Genomic DNA, 18674 nt, shown 5'->3' with positions numbered 1-18674 from the left:
ACGACGTCTGGGGGCAAGTATACGGACCGGAGGCAGGACCGGGTAAAGGGTGGGGGGGGGGGGGGGGGGGTTCAGAAGCGCGTGTGTCACGGCGGGACACGCCTTCTCGCATCGACCGCACGCTAACGCGCATGCGCGCAACGGTATACGGGACGAGATTTCCTTTGTTTTGCCCGCGTCTCCTTCTCTTGCTCGCACAAAAACTCTTCGCCCCGTGTGTTGACAACAGCGGCTGTGCAGGAGAGCGCGAACCCGGCCCCGGCTTCGGGGTGACCGCGCCGTGGGGACCAACCTCTCTCGAGTCTTTTTGGACATTAGACGCATGGCCAACGACAGCGTGGTCTATAACGACTGTTCCAACTGCAACGGCAGCACGCGGGCACGGCTTGATTATAGACTATATCACCCTTAATCATTCTCCGATTGAAGTGCTATAGATATAGCCAGCACACCGGTAATTTTTTGTCCACTTTCCTGGGTTTAGTCAAGAGTTTAGTCAGGACCCGATTAAGAGATTTTGCACTTGGGTACCAGTGCCGCCATATTGACCTGTTAGCATTGTCTACGATCGACGTATACGCTTGAAAACAGTTGCGTCGCTGCATTCGACGTTTCATAACCTCAACTGTTAACTTAACGTCGCCTTCTACAAAAATAACGAAACTCTCGTTGAACAGCCCAAAATGGCGGCACCCACATGTCTTAAGCCAAATAGTCTGTACACAGCTCTCCCGAAGCCCACTCTTGGGTACGGCATGGCTGCGGCGATCGGCTCCTGACCCCAAAGGTTGCGGGTTCGATTCCTGCAGCGACGATCGCATTTCAATAAAGGCGAACTGCTAGAGAGGCTCGCGTACTGGTGCGAGATCACCAGATGGCTGAAATTTTCGGAGCCCTCTCATACGGCGTGTCTGATCGTCATGGTTTTTGCGTGCGCAACATAAACTATTATTGTTATCATCATTATGAGCGATGTGCTTTCTTGTATCCAAGTCATGCTATCTGTTTTCCTTTATCCAGTTTCTCAGTGCTATAGGATGATATGTGGGGTTTAACGTCCCCAAACCAGCATATGGTTGTGAGAGACGCCGTAGTGGAGGGCTCCGGAAATTTCGACCACCTGGGATTCTTTAACGTGCGCCCAAATCTGAGCACACGGGCCTACAACATTTCCGCCTCCATCAAAAATGCAGCCGGAATTCCGCAGCTAGGATTCAATCCCGCGACCTGCGGGTTAGCAGCCGAGTACCTTAGTCACTATAGACCACCACGGCGGGGCTCAGTGCTAGGATGCTCTAGTATAATAGTTAAATTAGAGACTGTACTGACACGCTGCACACATATTTCATTTTCCTCCTCCCGGTAACCGGCCTAAACAGGCTAAGACTGCTCGACACGTGTTATAGCTCGGCGCAGGTCGCACGTGGCTCTATCGGAACCACGACGGGCGTTATCGATTGTTCGGATTCCTGTGTGCGGGACGCCAACGTTTGAGCACATTCTGACACATACGCGCGAGCACCAATCGATAACGCTTGAATATGCGACGAGGCATGCGCAAAAAAAAAAACGACGTGCTTCTCCTAACGATAATAATGTCGACGACCGTGCTTGCGGCTATTTTTTTTTTACTGGCAGTGTTTTGTTTAGCTCCCTGGGCGCAACCTCGCCAAATAGTAGTTTAGTTTTCACAGGTTTAACAGCTGCTTATCTCCCCGTACCAACTGCGTGACGATATAAAATGAACAACAAACTATGAGCGCGAAGTGGCATGCGTAATCCAACATTCATAACAATTTGTATAGGCACGCCATCCAATTACATTCTCTCAGCCCCGTCGCGGTGGTCTAGTGGCTAAGGTACTCGTCTGCTGACCCGCAGGTCACCGGTTCGAATCCCGGCTGCGGCGGCTGCATTTCCGATGGAGGCGGAAATGTTGTAGGCCCGTGTGCTCGCATTTGGGTGCACGTTAAACAGCCCCAGGTGGTCGAAATTTACGGAGCACTCCACTACGGCGTCTCTCGTAATCACATGGAGATTTTGGGACGCTAAACCCCGCATATCAATCAATCAAGTCAATTACATTCGCTCATTAACGGGACGTCCAGCAAATGTACGTTTTTTTTTTTTGGTACAGTTACTTTTGTCGTATGTATCTTCGTGTCGGAAGGTTTAGATGGATGCCTTAAGCTATTGGCATTGGCGTAGCAAGGGAGTGTTTCTGGGTCTGAGTAGTCAAAGACCCCCCCTCCCCCCCATGTCCTGCCGCGGGAAATATTTTATTAATTTTGCATATGTATAAAGGCACACAAGAGAAACGCGTTCCACAGGCAGAATTAGTTCGATTTCCCCCATCTCAGTCCCCACGTGGGAGCTGCCCGCAACACAGCGATCTGTGTTTTGGAGGACCAAATAAAAGTTTATCCAATCCAATCCAACCCGCTCCACGAAAATTACTAGCGGCCGCTTTTCGGAAATCTCAGGACTGCTATAGCTTTTCGCATGACGGTATTCCACCTTCCCCTATGGGCTGATCACCTGTCTACTCTGATTGAAACGTTTCTTCTTCTAATTTATATAATTACCGAAGCACGCAGTATCTCTTGTGATATTAAGAATGGGTCGCCATAGAAACATTAATTTTAAAGGACGCGAAAAAAAAACATTGCACTTCTCTTATTTTTGGCCATTTTCGAACACATCTTTTGAGACAAGTGATATACATGGAACCCATGAAACTGGCCTTGCCAGTATTGGTAGCCGAAAATAATATATTGGAGGGACTACAGCACATACATATTCAGACCGGCTAGACATTTAAGGTATACATTGCGTTTGTACGAACTCCTTGCATACCGATTCATTAGCTCAGAATGTGCCCTGCAACGCTTCTTCGGCATGCCTTCTGCAGCACTAAATACTAAGGCGAACGCGGTAAGAGTTATAAAAATTGGCGAAAAAAAGAAACTAAGCTTGTTAGTCCTCAATCTCCGTAGCCAGTGCACGCGAAGAGAAAAAAAGCGTTCCCATCCACATTTCCTTTTGTCAGTAACGTCGCTGGTTGCTTTCGATCACTGTGCGTTTCTCATGGATATAGCAAAATTTTCTCCTCGTGGCAGCAATGAGCCAGTGTATCTAGCGTCGTGTTGGAATTATTTTCAGAATATGCTATTTGTATCTGTAGAAGCACACTTAAAGTATTTATATTTTAGCGCACAGTATAGTGTCGCCTGCTTGGACCAAAACGAAAGTTCAGCGCACTTCAATTTATTCAGCCAATCAGAAGAGCAGCGACTGACGTCAATATGACAAAACGTCACTTCCGATGTCAAAAAACCCCCGTTGAGCGTCACCAGAGTCGGAGTAGATGCTGGTATCTCCCTTCAAATAAAGCTACAGCTATTTTAGTTTGACACAACAATATCGTCTTATTCCAAAGTATCATAAGAAGAGAGGAGAACAGCACGCTTAATTTTTGTCGCAGAGCCACATGAAATACTATAGGGAAGCTTCAGGCAGTGTAAACAGTGAACTTATTATAGAATATTGTCACGCACTACATCACTGATGAGATTGCGTTGACTTGCTTAGGACGTAAACAGCACGCTTGAGTATCAATTATTCGAGAAAATCCAATATGCAAAAAAACCTATTCTACGGCACAAGTTCATGCAAGGGTGCCGTATATTTCTTCGTTTTTTGTTTTAGACGCTTTATGTCTCAAAAATCAGCAGGTGATTGAAGATAGGAAACTTGTTTTTGTTTATTTTAAGCCAGCAAGAGGCAAGCTGCCAGACAGGAGATCACTGAGCCGACTATGAGTGCTACCACTGGACAATGCAAAGCACTTGAAACTCGTGATAACGAGCCCACATCAGAATTAAGACACATATTTCTGTTTATTAATCGAACCACCGAAAATAGAGAAGTATGATGCTTGAAGAGGAAATAAATAACAATGCAATATCAAATGGTTGTTAAAAGTGACGTCACCGGAATAATTAGGCACCTCCTACATTACCGTATAACAATATAGAGCTTAACTGACGGCGAAATGTGAGGCAATCATTATTGGGCACAGTACATGGCTAATAAGCTAAAGTGAGCTAAATTATTTGCTTCAGCAGCCCGTTTTAAAGCAATTTTCAATACAAATCACCATAAATCGTCGTCGATGTAGATAATTGCGATGCGGAATACCTATAGGCCAGACTCACCTCGGACAAGTCGAGACGAACGCAGGAGCATCGGACACATCACCACCGCCGAACCGGAGCCACCCCCGAAAGGCACAGTCAGAGCACCTCGGCGTGCCTCTTCATGTGCAGCGAGAGGTGGTCCGACCGGGAGAAGGCCCTGTCGCACAGCCGGCACTGGAAGGGCCGGTCGCCCGTGTGCTTGCGGTAGTGGCGCGTCAGTTCATCCGAGCGAGCAAACTTCCAGCCGCAACCCTTCCAGTTGCACTGGTAAGGCTTCTCGCCCGTGTGAGTGCGCAGGTGCGCCTTGAGGTGCGAGCTCTTGGAGTACGTCTTCGAGCATCCGGGGTAGGAACAGGTGTGCACGGTCACCTTCTTGGGGCCGCGCGACCGGCGGCCCCGGCGGGGCTTGGGCGCCGCGGGTGCGACGGGCACCACACTGGGACCGGGGTAGAGGGCGGAAGGGGGCACCACTAGTCCGTCGTGCTGGAGCGGGGACGGAGGTGGCGTCGGCACCCTACCCTGCCCGAAGCACGCCCCGATCGCGGGCGGTGGCCTTAGCGGGTTGCCGCACGGAGGACCGTAGCGAGACGAGTCCGGCACGGATCCGCACCACTGGGGAGGGTAGGGACATCGCGCCGCGGCCAGGTAGCCCGAGCACTTTGAGGGCGCGGGCCAGGCGTAGGGTGCCGGATAGGCAGGCGGCGGTGGTATGGACGACGAAGGGGAGTCGGTGCCTCCGCAGCCGTAAGGGTGCTTCGAGTCGGCCACGGTGAGACCGAGGTCTTCGAGGAGATCGGGACGAGGCGGCGCCGTGAAGGCGGCCGCGCCGGCGAGGTGGTGCTGACCGGGACCACCGCCACCTCCACCGCCGTGGTGGTATCCGGGGCCCGGAGCCGAGGGCGGAGGCAGGGTCGGTCGCCGAGGGGGAAGAGGGCTCGGGCCGCGGGGCTCGGGGCTGAAGCCAGGTGCCATGTCACCCAGCAGGACGCTCTCAATGTCCTGCCACATCTGCGAAGGAACAGAGACACAGGGACGTGTGAGAAGGATTGAAGGCTGGTCGTGATAGAAACATTTGCACATTGCGAAAGGAAGCACGTGGATTGTGACGAGAGAAAATGGGATCACTAGCTTCTAGCAAATATCGAGAAAACGCTACGGATTCATGAGGGCTATGGGACCCAAAGCCTCCCCCTCCCCTAAAAAAATGCATGAAATGGAATCAGGGCGATACGTCATAATATATGCAACGCCTCATTCGTCGTGAGGAGGAGAAGAAAATAAACATATCGAAACAAAGGAAGAACCGATAACTGACATAAATTCTCAGCGAAGTACCCCACAAATAAGTGCCCCTTTGTTCCCGTCTGATCCGATCTTACGTCTCAAATGAATGAATGGAATAACGTTTGCCAACGGCGACCCCATGCAGATGGCGGAGAGACGCACGAACAACCTTGCTTTTCGAGTTAGGTGCTGCGCTGAAGAACCCCAGGCGGTCTACATTGATTCGGAACCCCTTACGCACATTTTAACCATATCATGGTTTTGGCAAGTAATGCCCCAGCAATTATTATTATTATTATTATTATTATTATTATTATTATTATTATTATTATTATTATTATTATTATTATTATTATCGCAGCAACTACAATGAACACGGCGAAAAGACGCTTGGTTTTAAGTAGTGCCACCATACATTCACATTTCCTAAACAAGGAATTCGTTCTAATAAACATAGTTCGACAATAAAAGTACCAAGCAGTAAGCTATGCATGCCCTGATTTTATAAACATAAGTCCCTGCCGTTACACGAATATAGATGGATCCTTTACTTCGTAAATGCCGAAGATTTAGGCACTCCACACACAGTTCCTATCGCATGCTTTGTGTTGATGTGAGAAAAATATTGAATGAACCAAATGATGAATCGCGCTTAACGTTGAATAAACATCCCCAGCAGTCACCTGCTTCTCGCTTTTCATGAGAACGGTAGGTTCGACGAAACACATTCGAAATTCGTTTTAGAAAGGCAATGTCACAAAGGGTTCTCGGGGTAAGTACGTTTCACATAGAAAACAAACAGGGATGGATGTTTGCAGCCAGGCAATCTATACACCGGCCGGCTCAGCATACAGGGCCGACAGGTTCGAGCCATACAGATGATTGAGGAGCTGCTGCGTAGACCAAGTGCGCAATGAACCTTCGCCCTAAATGTAGCTATGGTTTCTGTATATGTATTCCTACACTGTCGGTCACCCGTATTCAATTAAGGCCACCTGCAACAAGAACTCGTCAACATTTTGTTGGAGAAGACGTTATAGTCTCATATTGTACTCTGTCACGACGTTTCCACGCGTTCATCAATGCAGTTATAACTGAAATACAAAAACATGCGTACCATGAGTGAATAAAAATTAGAGACAGAACAGGAAAGAGTCTTTTTCCGTTCTGTCCGTAATTTTTCTTCATTAATGGTACGCGTCTTGTTGTATTTCGGTAAGCATGTACCAACTATAGTCCAACAGAAAGTTTTAAGATGCAGTTATTCTCTACTCCCAGCGTTCGTCACTAGTGATTATACCAGTATGGAAAATGTAGTAAACAGTGGAGTTCCCACACCAACTACGGCTCTCACTATAGGTGTCGCAAGTTTTGCCAAAAACTTCTTACTCACTGAATGCTGCAGTGCCGTATACGTATACTATAAGATCGATGGCACTAATGAGTGAGGAATCACCTAAGTTTTGCCATGTTACTATTCTACGTCATCATCTAGCGCACCGCATAAGACAAAGTTCGAGTCACAAAAGACGAAGATAGCACCTGTCAACATCGGTCGTCACTCGGTCCTTGAGTTGAGCGTTAGATCCCGAAGCTAGAGTAAACACTGCGGAAATATCTGACAGTTATTATATGACTTTTTACGCTCATCTGCTGTAGAACCAGTCTATAGACACTCAAAATGAAGACGACGCCCCGTTGGAAGCAACAACTGATCGTGTGTGTTTGTTTTTTTTTCGTTTTCTTTTATGCAGCTCAATGACAGCGGCATGCGATGCTCGCGTGGCACATCTTCACCGAAACCGGATCATCGAAGCCGCGCTAAGGTGCGTAGCCAGTTTTTTTTTTTTTTTTAAACTTCACCTCGGGCGTGGCTGCGGACAACTTTGGAGCCAACAAAAGAACGCGTCTCTTCCTAAATGCGCGCGCGCGTTTAATGTTTAGGCAAAAGCTACAAAACCACAGCACCACGCCAGGGTTCGGTCGGAGCGTACAAGAGCGCTCGAGTTCCGAGTAAAAACGATCGTAGAGAGCATTAGGGAAGCCACCGGTGTCGCAGAGGAGGAGGGGTGGCAACGCAGCGATGCCCGTAAGCTGGCACCATATAGAAGTATATATAACAACGCACGCACGCACTTCGTATGTCTGCGTGGCCCGTCAGCACAAAAGGTGAACTTCTTAAGTCTATAATGGCAAAGCGGGGGGGGGGGGGGGTGAACATTAAAATGGCCCTAATGTCGCGCCAGCTCCCCCGCTCGCTTCATAAGAGACCAAACGTCGTCGCTTGGGGTCTCATCTTCAGAAGGGTGTAACGCGGAGAAGCCGTCCCCGACGCTGCAAGCTCGGCGACGAAAACTAGTCAACGCCCGTCTAGTATAGGGCATGACGAGCGCATCTCGAACCTGCTCCCCCCTCCTGACCCCCCCCCCGCCACTTCCTTGCATGGCGGTCCAAATTTAGCGATACCGGTGGGCCGTGCACAGAGGCTGGCGATTATATGTATACGACTCGGGGACCAGAGGTATATAAGGGACGTGATGACAACAATGGAAGAAACGAGCCAAAAAATAACTTCGAAGTTCGTTCCTCCGACGTACGCCACGCTGGCACCCGTAAATGTACTCTTGAAAGAAAAAAAACATATACAGAAATGTATGCATATTCCGGCTGAACTGCGCACAGCTCAGATGGAGACACCGCCCGAGTTCACTGGCTGAGAATGAGCGCAGGTGAGCTAAACGGTATCTTTAAGAGAATTTGTTGCTTTTTTTGTGAATTTTTGTTCTATATACTGGCGCACGCAGTTGTTCCGCAAGTCTCTGCCATTAAAATACGCGCACGTGACTGCAGACGTGATGACCCCACAGAGCAAGTGTCGCGCTAAGATGTGACCCGTCCATGAAATGAGCAGAATGGTGAAAAATCGAGATATAAAATAAGCCCGGACTAGGAAAGGGGAGGGAAGGATGGGAACTCACGGTTTTAAACGTTCCGCAGCTTCTGCGCGAATCGAAAGCCATAAATAAAGGCGAACTGGCACTGCGCACACAGCGTCTCGCGAAGACGCAAGCCACACCTGTATACTTCAAGGAAGCCGAGGGGCGAGTGTCGACGCTTAGCACTATATATCCTATTTCACCTATAGATTGCACTTTAGCGATTTCCATGAATGTAAGCTAGCAACCACTGTCGTCATCAATGATGCGCTCAAGTATTTGTGGAGCACTAAAAAAAATCTTGGTGTCCCGGCGTCCTTGCGTCCGGGCGTTTTGTCGTCCCGGCGTCCTTGCGTCCGATCGCCACGTTTGGCAATGCGCGATTCATGAACTCGTGCGATTCTTTAGGGGGCTCACTGCAGGGATTCCGGGCTGAACGGTATATAGTGTCATCCACTGTCTCCTGTCTAGCGTATAGCTCTCGCCGATCGGCCCTCCGTCCGCGATCTCCTGGGGCCGTGTAGCTCTCGCCGATCGCTGCCGCGTCCTCGGACTCCTTCAATCGTGTCCCCCCATCTTTTCTATCTCTTCTCTTCCTTCACTCGTGTGCGGCGAGTGCTCCGCCGTCTATATCCTTCTCTTTATACAATTCTTCTTTATCTCCCTACCCCATTTCCTACAAGGAGCTTAAGCCGTGTCACCAACTAGGCGGACAGAAATTAACTCCTTTTTACTTTCCTTCCCAATTCATTGTTCCAATGCATTCGCAATTCCATTGTCGAGAACCAACGCTGCAAGGGGCCTTCACTCGTTCGCTAACACCATGTCGGAAACTTGGCTGAGTGACCCCAGTGTCAGGAACCGCCGCCTACACAAATTGGACCCATCGAGAAAGCTTCAAGTTCTATCGGACCTCTCCCGCCAGGATGCAACTTTACTGTGCCGCCTGTGGTTAGGAGTAGCTTTTACAAAGGCGTGCTCCTTTTCGCGTAGGAATGGCGGATAGCTCCCGATGTGAATCGTGCGACACTGACGAGACAATAGAACATCTACTGTGTTCATGTGGACGTTTTGCGAGCGAACGCAACTTGCTACGCGAAACGTTAGAGACACTAGGCAGTAGACCTTTTTCCGAAGAGAAGATACTTGGCTCATGGCTCTACGCGTCGCTGGCCAGCAAAGCGACGCGGGCATTGCTAAGTTTTCTAAAGACGACCGGACTACACGACCACTTATAGGCGAGCGATGGACATGGTCACATCTACACACACGCTGTCCTTCACTTCTTTCTCTCTTCTCCTTTAATCCTCTCACCCCTTCCCCCAGTGCAGGGTAGCAAACCGGACGTGCGTCTGGTTGACCTCCCTGCCTTTCATTTCTTCCCTTCCTCCTCCTCCTTACTTTCCTTCAAGAACCACTTACTGCGATTGCTTAGGTCACTTCGATATGCTGCTTTAGGTCGCCTCGAATAATCTCCGGCAAATTATTTTCATGCTTTTATTTGCTTTTGCTGTTCTAGGAACACGCATTCTTTGCTGCATTGTTTTCTTTTTTTTTTTTCAGTCCTGTGTGCTATGAAAAAAACGTCCACGTGGCTTATGCACGACACCTGCATGACGTCGCACACAGCAGTGTCGCAGTGTAGCAGCTATGTCGCACAAAGCAGTGACATATACAAAAAACGATCTCCCTGCGGTAAAGCAACTGCGAAATCCAGCAGTCAGAATCTTTCGGAGCTGTGTGACGCGTGGCGGTTATGCGTGTTGCCGTGTGACAAGCATAAATCAAGGTCTCCAATGTCGCTGTTCCGAGACTGACAAATATTACAGGAATGCGCGACAAATACCGAGACGTCGAGCCCTTCATATATTAGACGGCAAACGCAAGCGTGAAAGATAGGCGTATGGCTATACGCATTAAGCTAGTGTGTGACGCAAGCGAGAAATCGTGCACAAGTTACACGCTGATGTTGCGAAACGCGATATACGAGATTTCAATGTAAGTGCTCTCATGATCACGCGGGGAATACATTTTCACATTGGTGCCCTTAGTCTATAGAAAGAAAAAAAAAGCTGAAAACTTGTACAAAAGCGTTTAGTTTAGTCAGCAGGGTTGCAGAACTGGAAGATCTGCCAATTAACAACTCTCAGGAGCACGATAAGGAGATATGGTACGTATGTCGATATGCAAAAAATTACACTTGTATACATCCCCTTCCTCTGCGTGGAACGAAAGAAGGAAGGAAGCAACAAAAGGGAGAAGGCAGGGAGGTTAACCAGAAAGACATCGGTTGACTACCCTACACTGGGGGATTGGGGAAGGGGACAAGGAAGATGAGAAAGAGGGAAGAGAGGAAAACAAAAAAAAAAGAGAGAGACTGACAGTAATTCCTCTGTGTGATGTTAAGGCAAGCATAGTTGGTAGGCCCTGTGTGATCTCAGAGATGAACCGCTGGAAGGTTTGAGCTGAATTGCGGAGTCCGAAAGGCCTTCGCATGTACTGCAAAAGGAAGCAAACAAACAAACCAAAGGGCATCGTGATGGCGGTCTTAAATATGTCGGTGAGCTCGGCGGGAATGGCGTGGCACGCTCTAACGAGGACCACTTTGATGAAAATCCGTGTAGCCGGCGAGGCACGGTGTAAAATCCAGGGTGTGCGTTATTGAAGATAGCTGTTGCGGACAGTCCTGCGTTCAACGCTCGATAGTCTTCTACATGGACGACAGTCACCCACTCAATGTTGGCGCATCTGGTTGCAAAGAAAAACGGGCAGAAAAGAGACCCGTCGAAAACCCTTTAACAGATCCACAATTTTCTAGCTGTGAATCAAAAGGTGCTTTAAGCCTGGCACGATAATATAGATTCGGTGAAATCAAGAGAATGCCCAGTGACCAGTGTTACTAATTCGCTATACATATATATGTACTAGAGCGATATTGGCAGCGTTTCATGCTGTGAAAAGTGCGCATAATATCGCAGTAATGTCTCTCTGATTCACTCGCAAATGTTAAATTAATTTCAAGTGCAGACTTACTAGAACGATGCGACGTAACAGCGCCTACATTCTACTCTGCCGGAACGAAAATGCATTAGTCGTTTTTCGCCGGATCCTCCAGCCGACATCAACTACATATTGTTTTGTACAGTGCACATAGGGTCAGTTCAACTTCGTTCCTGCTAACGCTGAAATCGATGGCCCTCACGTCTAGTACACTGCATAGAGTTTCTCAAAATTAACTAGAGGGCACTCTGGCGCTGCGATCGTTCAGCGACCATGGCATTGATGGGTAGCACACACATTTGCCTAGTCTTCGTACTTGCGGGTGGCGAATCTTACTTGCGGTTTCGTTTATTGTTGTGTTTCGGTTTCGTTTTTAAATAAAGATTGAATGCTTTTAAACTTCGTGAGCCAATTTGCAAAGCAAGTCTAAAAAAATAAAACGGTGAAGCGCAACGACTGAACATTTGCTAATACTTGTTTCGTAAGAAAACAGCTTCAAGCCACACGAACACACACGGAGCCAAAGGCAGGCCAGAAGTACGAATATTAGTAGACAAATGTGTGTACTACCCATCATTCCCATGCTCGCTGAAGCGCCGTGCGTTGCAGCTCCCATAGACACTAGCGCCAGAGTTCCCTCTAGTAAGTATTGTGGGAAACTCTATGGTACACTGTACTGCGCCACGCGCCCATCGCGACGGCACACAGACACACACGAAAACGCTGCGGGTCGGCTGCGGCGCTAAATCCGTTGCGCGCGTCACGGGACGCCTCCGCAGAGGCGCGCGTAGCACCGTCCATCTTTGCTGTCTCCGCCAGGAGGTGGCCGTGGGGGAGGCCATCGGGTCATGCAGCAACGGCGACGGAGAAAAGGCGCGTGGTGGTGAAGAGCGAGGCGGGGGAGACAGAACAAAGCAGATCGGTGGCCGCCGCGGGACAAAAGAAAAAAAAGAGAGCGACGCTCCGCCTGAATGGCCTCCGTGACGAGACCACACCCAACCACTGCACACACACACACAGAGCCCGGACAGAGACTGCCGTCGTTTTCGCGGCGACGCTCTCGGCAACGCCGGGTACAATCGGTGGTTATTCGCGGTTCCTGTGGCGGAAGTGTGGCAGCTTGGCCTAGTTGGTATGGCATGACGATAGTTATTGATTGATTTGTGGGGTTTACCGTCCCAAAACCACCATATGATTATGAGAGACGCCGTAGTGGAGGGCTCCGGAAATTCCGACCACCTGGGGTTCTTTACGTGCACCCAAATCTGAGCACACGGGCCTACAACATTTCCGCCTCCATCGGAAATGCAGCCGCCGCAGATGACGATAGTTATAGCGCGAGAACAAAACGACGACACAGAGACAAGAGACAAGAAGGACATGTCTTTGGTGTCCTTCTTGTCTCTGTGTCGTCGTTTTGTTCTCGCGCTATAACTATCGTCCTGTGGCGGGTTGCGGATGGATCCCTCCAGCGTTGCATCGGTGATGGAGTCGCAATGTTTACGCAACGGAAGGCTAGATGGTGAAGCTATAAGACGGCAGACGCCAAACCAAATGAAAAATCGATACGAATAGAAGACGTTTCGGCATCTTCATGCAAGCCTTGCTCACTTCGATCACTTTAATGTAGTAAATGCTCGGATATTGCGTCCAAAAACCACGATATGATAATGACGTATGCCTCAGTGGAAAACTTCGAAAACGTTTGACCACCTGGTGTTTATTAACGTGCAACTCACTCGCTAACTTCACATCGCTCTCGAGTGTAGCTCAGGGACGGCACACAGCTCTCCCATAGTAGAGCACCTATAGTGCTCTAAATCGTGAACTACTTTTTCTAAACATCGCGTGACGAGGGGGAGGGGTTTTCAGCCTGCCTCGGATTTTTTTTTTTTTCAATTTTTCGCCTGTATGCATACACGCACACAGAAACGCACGCACGAACATGCACAAAACATGATCGAACCTTCCAGGAAAAAACATTTGTGGCTCCGCTACTGTTAGCGTGCACATAAACCCCGAGCACACGGGACTCCAGCACTTCGCCTACATAGGAATGCGGTCGTTATGGGCTGGATTCGATCCCGCGGCCTCATTGTCAGGAGTAGAGCATTGTAACCACTATATTGCCGCAGCGGGTCCCTCCCTCCCTTCCTTCCTTCCTTCCTTCCTTCCTTCCTTTTTTTCTTCCTTCCTTCCTTCCTTCCTTTTCTTCTTTCTTTCTTCTATTCATTCTTTCTTTCTTTCTTTCTCTTTATGTTCCAAAATAAAACGAGAACAATGCATTCTGGATGGTCTCCTGGACTAAAAGCTTTAACAAAATGCGTGGTTCAATGATTAAAGTGAACAAGGCTTCCTCAGCGATGCCGAAATGGCTTTGATTCGCTTTAGTTTGTTTTTTTTTTCCTTTTTGATCGTTGCCCGTCTGTTTTAATGCCTAACGTTTTATCCCATCCGGAACACTTTCGTCGAACTCTCGACTTCAAAGCAAGAAGGTGGAGAGGCCTACGGCGTTCGTACAGCGCAATGGACTGGCTTCACTACAGTGTACAGCAGTGCTGCTGAGGAGCGGCCTCTAAAGAGCCAGAGCCCCGTCCTGGCATACGGTCCTCGCGTTGTAACTTGCCATAGCACGAAGTTTTTTTTTTATACACATTGAGACGGAGTTTGAATAAATGTAGGAAGTATTTACACGGTAGAACAGTGAGAAGAGTCAAGATGGCTGACCAACACTTTCGCGCACCAGCCGACTTTTCTGGCCTTTCTTCTTTCTTGTCTTCACCTCCGCAATAATATTTGAGGAGGGAACAACAGAGGGTAGGGAAGCCAACATGGACGTTCATCGTAACGTGCATAGGGAAAGAGCGTGTGAAACGAACGACGACGACGACGACGACGACAACAACAACAACAACAACAACAACAAAAGGCCGAAAAACAGAGGGAGCAGCAATGTTGTAATGTTTAGGTGTAAAATGCCCACACCAAACGAATAATTTGCCGAAGTTAGCGCAACGAAAACAAGCTCTGTTCAGTCTAATCCACATTTTAAAAAGCTAGCAACTTAGACGCTACAGCGCAGGCCAGGCCAATACGGAGCGATACGGGAATACAGAATACGGAACTATGCGAGGATACGGGGAAGAGCTGAACCACGTCCCTCCAACAATATGCATTGACAACTGGATCATTATGCGACTCGCTCGCTGGATTCCATGCCGACCGGTTGTGCCCTCGCGATCTCCGACGTCAGCGTAGATCAGGCCGACTGGGCTCGCCCTACGTCACCTCCTGCCGCCGACGACCTTCGACGACAGTGTAGCTCTGACCGACTGGACTTGCTCTACGCCATCCACCGACGCCGAAAGGAGCTCTCACAGGTGTGCCCCGTCCTCGGACTCCAGTGACCGTGCTCCCATCTTTCCTATCTCTTCTATCCCCTCAGTTTGTCCTCGCTCGCTCTGGCTTACCACCTTACGTCTCTTCCTCTCTTCTCCTTCTTCGGCTTTCCTACATCTTTACTCCTATCCTTTTTATCCCTCCTCACCCCCATCCCTTGTGAGCTACTGTGGCGGTGTCGCTCACTGAAGCAGACAATAACGGGGCTCACTTTTCTCTTCCTTTCTCTATTTAAGAATCACTTCTCTGGATCATTATGCGGTCGACGCACTGCGTTGAAGCCGTAAAAAGAGGCGCTGCAAACTACGGCATTGATAGCACCATCAATGCTTCTAACACGGACTTTGGTTAAATAATCAAATTCCAGATTTTGAACAAAGAAGAAGCCAGGCTGAAACGACTTCAAGTGGGCAATAACTTTCAACGTACTCTTACATGTAATGTATTCTGGAACGTATGGAAGAAGGCTGCAAATTTTTTAAGCTGCCGAACACACGTGGTCAGGCATAGGACTGATGTATCCACCCACCTACTGGCATGAACAGCTTCAACTTGAGCAAAATAAAAAAAAACTAAATGTGTATATCTTTTCCTTCCTTTCTAGATAGATAGATAGACAGACAGACAGACAGACAGACAGACAGACAGACAGACAGACAGACAGACAGACAGACAGACAGACAGACAGACAGATAGATAGATAGATAGATAGATAGATAGATAGATAGATAGATAGATAGATAGATAGATAGATAGATAGATAGATAGATAGATAGATAGATAGATAGATAGATAGATAGATAGATAGATAGATAGATAGATAGATAGATAGATAAAATAACGGCAGGGAGCTGGCTAACTAGATCCTGTCTGGTTTGGTACCCCGCACGTGGAAAGGGAAACGAGAAAGGGATAAGAAGGCTCGAGTCTGGATGACTCGAGTCACAAGGGCGGCGCTGTTCGGCCACATCCGTTACAGGCCAACCACGACGCGTAATATAGAGTCATCCGTGTGCCACATTCCGGCGGTTAAGAATTCGGGCAACCCTCTCGGAGAAGAAACAATTCCGTGCTCTGGAGCGCATATGCGCGCGTCTCTCTCTCGTCCGTGATGGAGGGCGCGTACGTGTAAGTATAACGTAGATCAACGCCGACGTCAACGGCATGCAGACACGCACCACGGCGCGCGCGTGCACCTTGCGCGTTCGTGCGTGCGCTTGCGTGTGTGTACATACACCGCAGCGCGGCCTCTCTCCTTCTCTCCCTCTCTCTCTCTCTCTACATCACTGCTGCCCCGCATGGCTTCTTTCGTAGCCGAGAAAAAAATGGCAGCTTATCCACGGAGTGAATGATGGAGAGTGGGGCGAAGCATTCGTCCGTCCATGCGTCCGTCTGTGTGACCGTCCATTACACCAAGTTACACCCAGCGTTACACCCAGCGAGCATTATGTAGCAACCCTCTCTTGTCCGATAGTGCTCAATGTACATGCCAATGGCTGCTAATGGGGATCGCAGCGTGCGCGTTGACTAAAAGCCGAATGCTCCTGTCTCTCATTCCCCATTAGCAGCCATTGGCATGTAAATTGAGCACTATTTTTTTTTTGTTAAACAACGCACAGAAGAAATCTCCCACCGGCACCACCTTGGAGGTCAAATGTTATACCTATTTCGGGTATGTGCCACTGGTGGTTACGTACTACGAGGGACGCACAAGCCACGCCATAAGGAGCTTCGCCCCTAAAACGACAAACATTCGTGCGCTACGTACATCCTCGTAGTATTCGCAGCCGCAGCGCACCGTACCGGTATGCGCTTCATCGTGTTAAAATATCGCGATGTTCCTTACGCGCGCTCAAAGACGATAAGGTTGAGACTAGAGAACTGGGCTAGTTGGTGATTGATCTATATATACCGTATGGCAAGTGTCGTGTTCCTCTTGTCCCCGTTGGCCCTGTAAAAAGGGCGCTACTTCACCACACGCCCAGGACGACTGGAAGGTTTCGCAGGGCCTCAAGGATCAGAGGCGTTGGACGCTTTCTGCGTCTAACCTGGCTTTACACGGCCTCTGCGATCGGCTCACTTTTGACCAAGCGTCGATATCAGGCGATGACCTCATCACTGTGCCATGGTTTTGCATGGCCTCCGCAATCGGCTCACCTTTAGACCAAGCGTCGATGTCAGGCGATGACGTCATCATGATGTCACGGTGACAGCAAGATGACGTCACAAATTTTGGAGATGCGTGATGTCGTCACGTGATGATTTTTTGCATCACTCATGCTGACACCGCCGAGAGTCAATTTTCGCCTTCGATGAGGTATCGAAGGCGTTCGCCTTTATATCTGTTGCGGTTTTACGCCCCAAAATCACGATATATCATTAGCAGAAACCGAAGTGTAGGCTTCGAGAAATTTCTACCACCTGGTGTACACGGGTCTCCAGCAACCTACCTCCGTCGAAGTGCGGCCGCCGCGGTCGGGATTCAATCCTGCGACCTTCAAGAAGGTAAGCAGCTGAACACTTTTCTGGAAGAATGAAGCAGTCAAGAAAGGACGGAGGACAAAGAGGAGGCGTGGCACGCACAACGACTGTCCCAGTCACTGTGTATTTCTTGTACTTCGTCCTTTTGATGGATTCATTTTTTCAGCGTTATCCACTAACTGACTCAGATTTCAACCTTACTGCAGTCTAGCATCATAACCATTAGAAAACCATGGTAGGCCTTCTTCGCTTTAGGCCGTCTGGTTGAGTGTATTATGAACAAGAAGGTGGAGGCATGACAGTAATATAATCCGACCATGTCTAAGCTAGCATTTAGTAGCACCTATTTTTTTTTATATAACGTCTCTGTTTTTCGTCCTTTCTCTATCTCTCTCAATAGAAATAGCGAATATGCAGTTCGTAAGTCACGTTCTTTAAAGCAACGTGGTCGAAAGACAGACTCCGTTGAAAATAGCTGAAACGGCGCGCCTGAATATTTCTTCGCGTTTTGAGGTCATAGATATAATGTTACGTCCCTTTATACAATGTGTACGTTCGTGAACTTGTATACACGTATGCAGCACTGCGTGCAGCTGGAGTTTCATTTATGCATGCTTGAGAACGAGAACCCTCAGTCCGAGAAGAAAGCTGTATACGTTTGACTGAACGCCGGTCACATCTGAATGGCAGGGTCATTACACCCGTTCATATGCATCGACAAATCCTCACTGATGGCCGTCCACTCTTCCTATGCCGGTTGCTTTGCATGCTTCTCATTTTTCCAACGTCGTGTCCGTAGTTTGCGCTGCAGCATATCCAGACAACACGCTTAAAGAGACTCTAGTAATCCCCGCATTACGACACGTCAACGCCTGTGGTCACGGCAATGTCGAAGGCGACTAATGATTGCTACTTTTATATTAAAAAATTATGCCACAATAAGCTAAGCAGCAGCGCAGTCTAGCTGAAATATATATATATATATATATATATATATATATATATATATATATATATATATATATATATATATATATATATATATATATATATATATATATATATATATATATATATATATACTGTATACATGCAAGTCCCATTCCATCTGGGATAGGGTTAAGTAAACCTGATCAGATGTGTTTGCGAGGAATGATATCCCAATTAGGACGTCAATCGCAAATATTTGTAGCAAAGCTGAACATACATTTACTCAGATACATTTCCTTGCAAAAACAGTGCTCCTCAAACGTGGAGGCGACGAAGTAGTGAGAACCATGAAATCACGATGGAATGACGGCGCACGGCAGCAACGGACGGCGATGACGATAATGAAATAACAAAGGAAGGACGAAGCATCTTTGTTAAAAGTGCA

At 48.3% G+C, this 18674-nt stretch overlaps 1 protein-coding gene and 1 long non-coding RNA gene across 2 annotated transcripts in view; one reads left to right on the top strand and one right to left on the bottom strand.

Moving 5' to 3' along the window:
* LOC119186380 (uncharacterized) overlaps positions 1-18674 on the bottom strand; it is a 68217-nt gene that overhangs the window by 20151 nt on the left and 29392 nt on the right. The window contains exon 2 of the mRNA XM_075875493.1: positions 4218-5207. Within this exon, the coding sequence (XP_075731608.1) occupies positions 4296-5207 (912 nt within the window). The 3' untranslated portion in view covers positions 4218-4295. The remainder of the gene's footprint in view (positions 1-4217; positions 5208-18674) is intronic.
* The window catches only part of LOC142774692 (uncharacterized), a 100637-nt gene continuing 89198 nt past the window's right edge, over positions 7236-18674 (top strand). Inside the window, exon 1 of the long non-coding RNA XR_012886500.1 lies at positions 7236-7309. This is a non-coding gene — a long non-coding RNA (uncharacterized LOC142774692). The remainder of the gene's footprint in view (positions 7310-18674) is intronic.

Source organism: Rhipicephalus microplus, chromosome 10 (genome assembly GCF_043290135.1).
Source record: "Rhipicephalus microplus isolate Deutch F79 chromosome 10, USDA_Rmic, whole genome shotgun sequence".
NCBI lineage: Eukaryota > Metazoa > Arthropoda > Arachnida > Ixodida > Ixodidae > Rhipicephalus > Rhipicephalus microplus.
The sequence above is the reverse complement of the archived record's forward strand: the minus strand, read 5'-3'. Positions and strand labels throughout refer to the sequence as shown.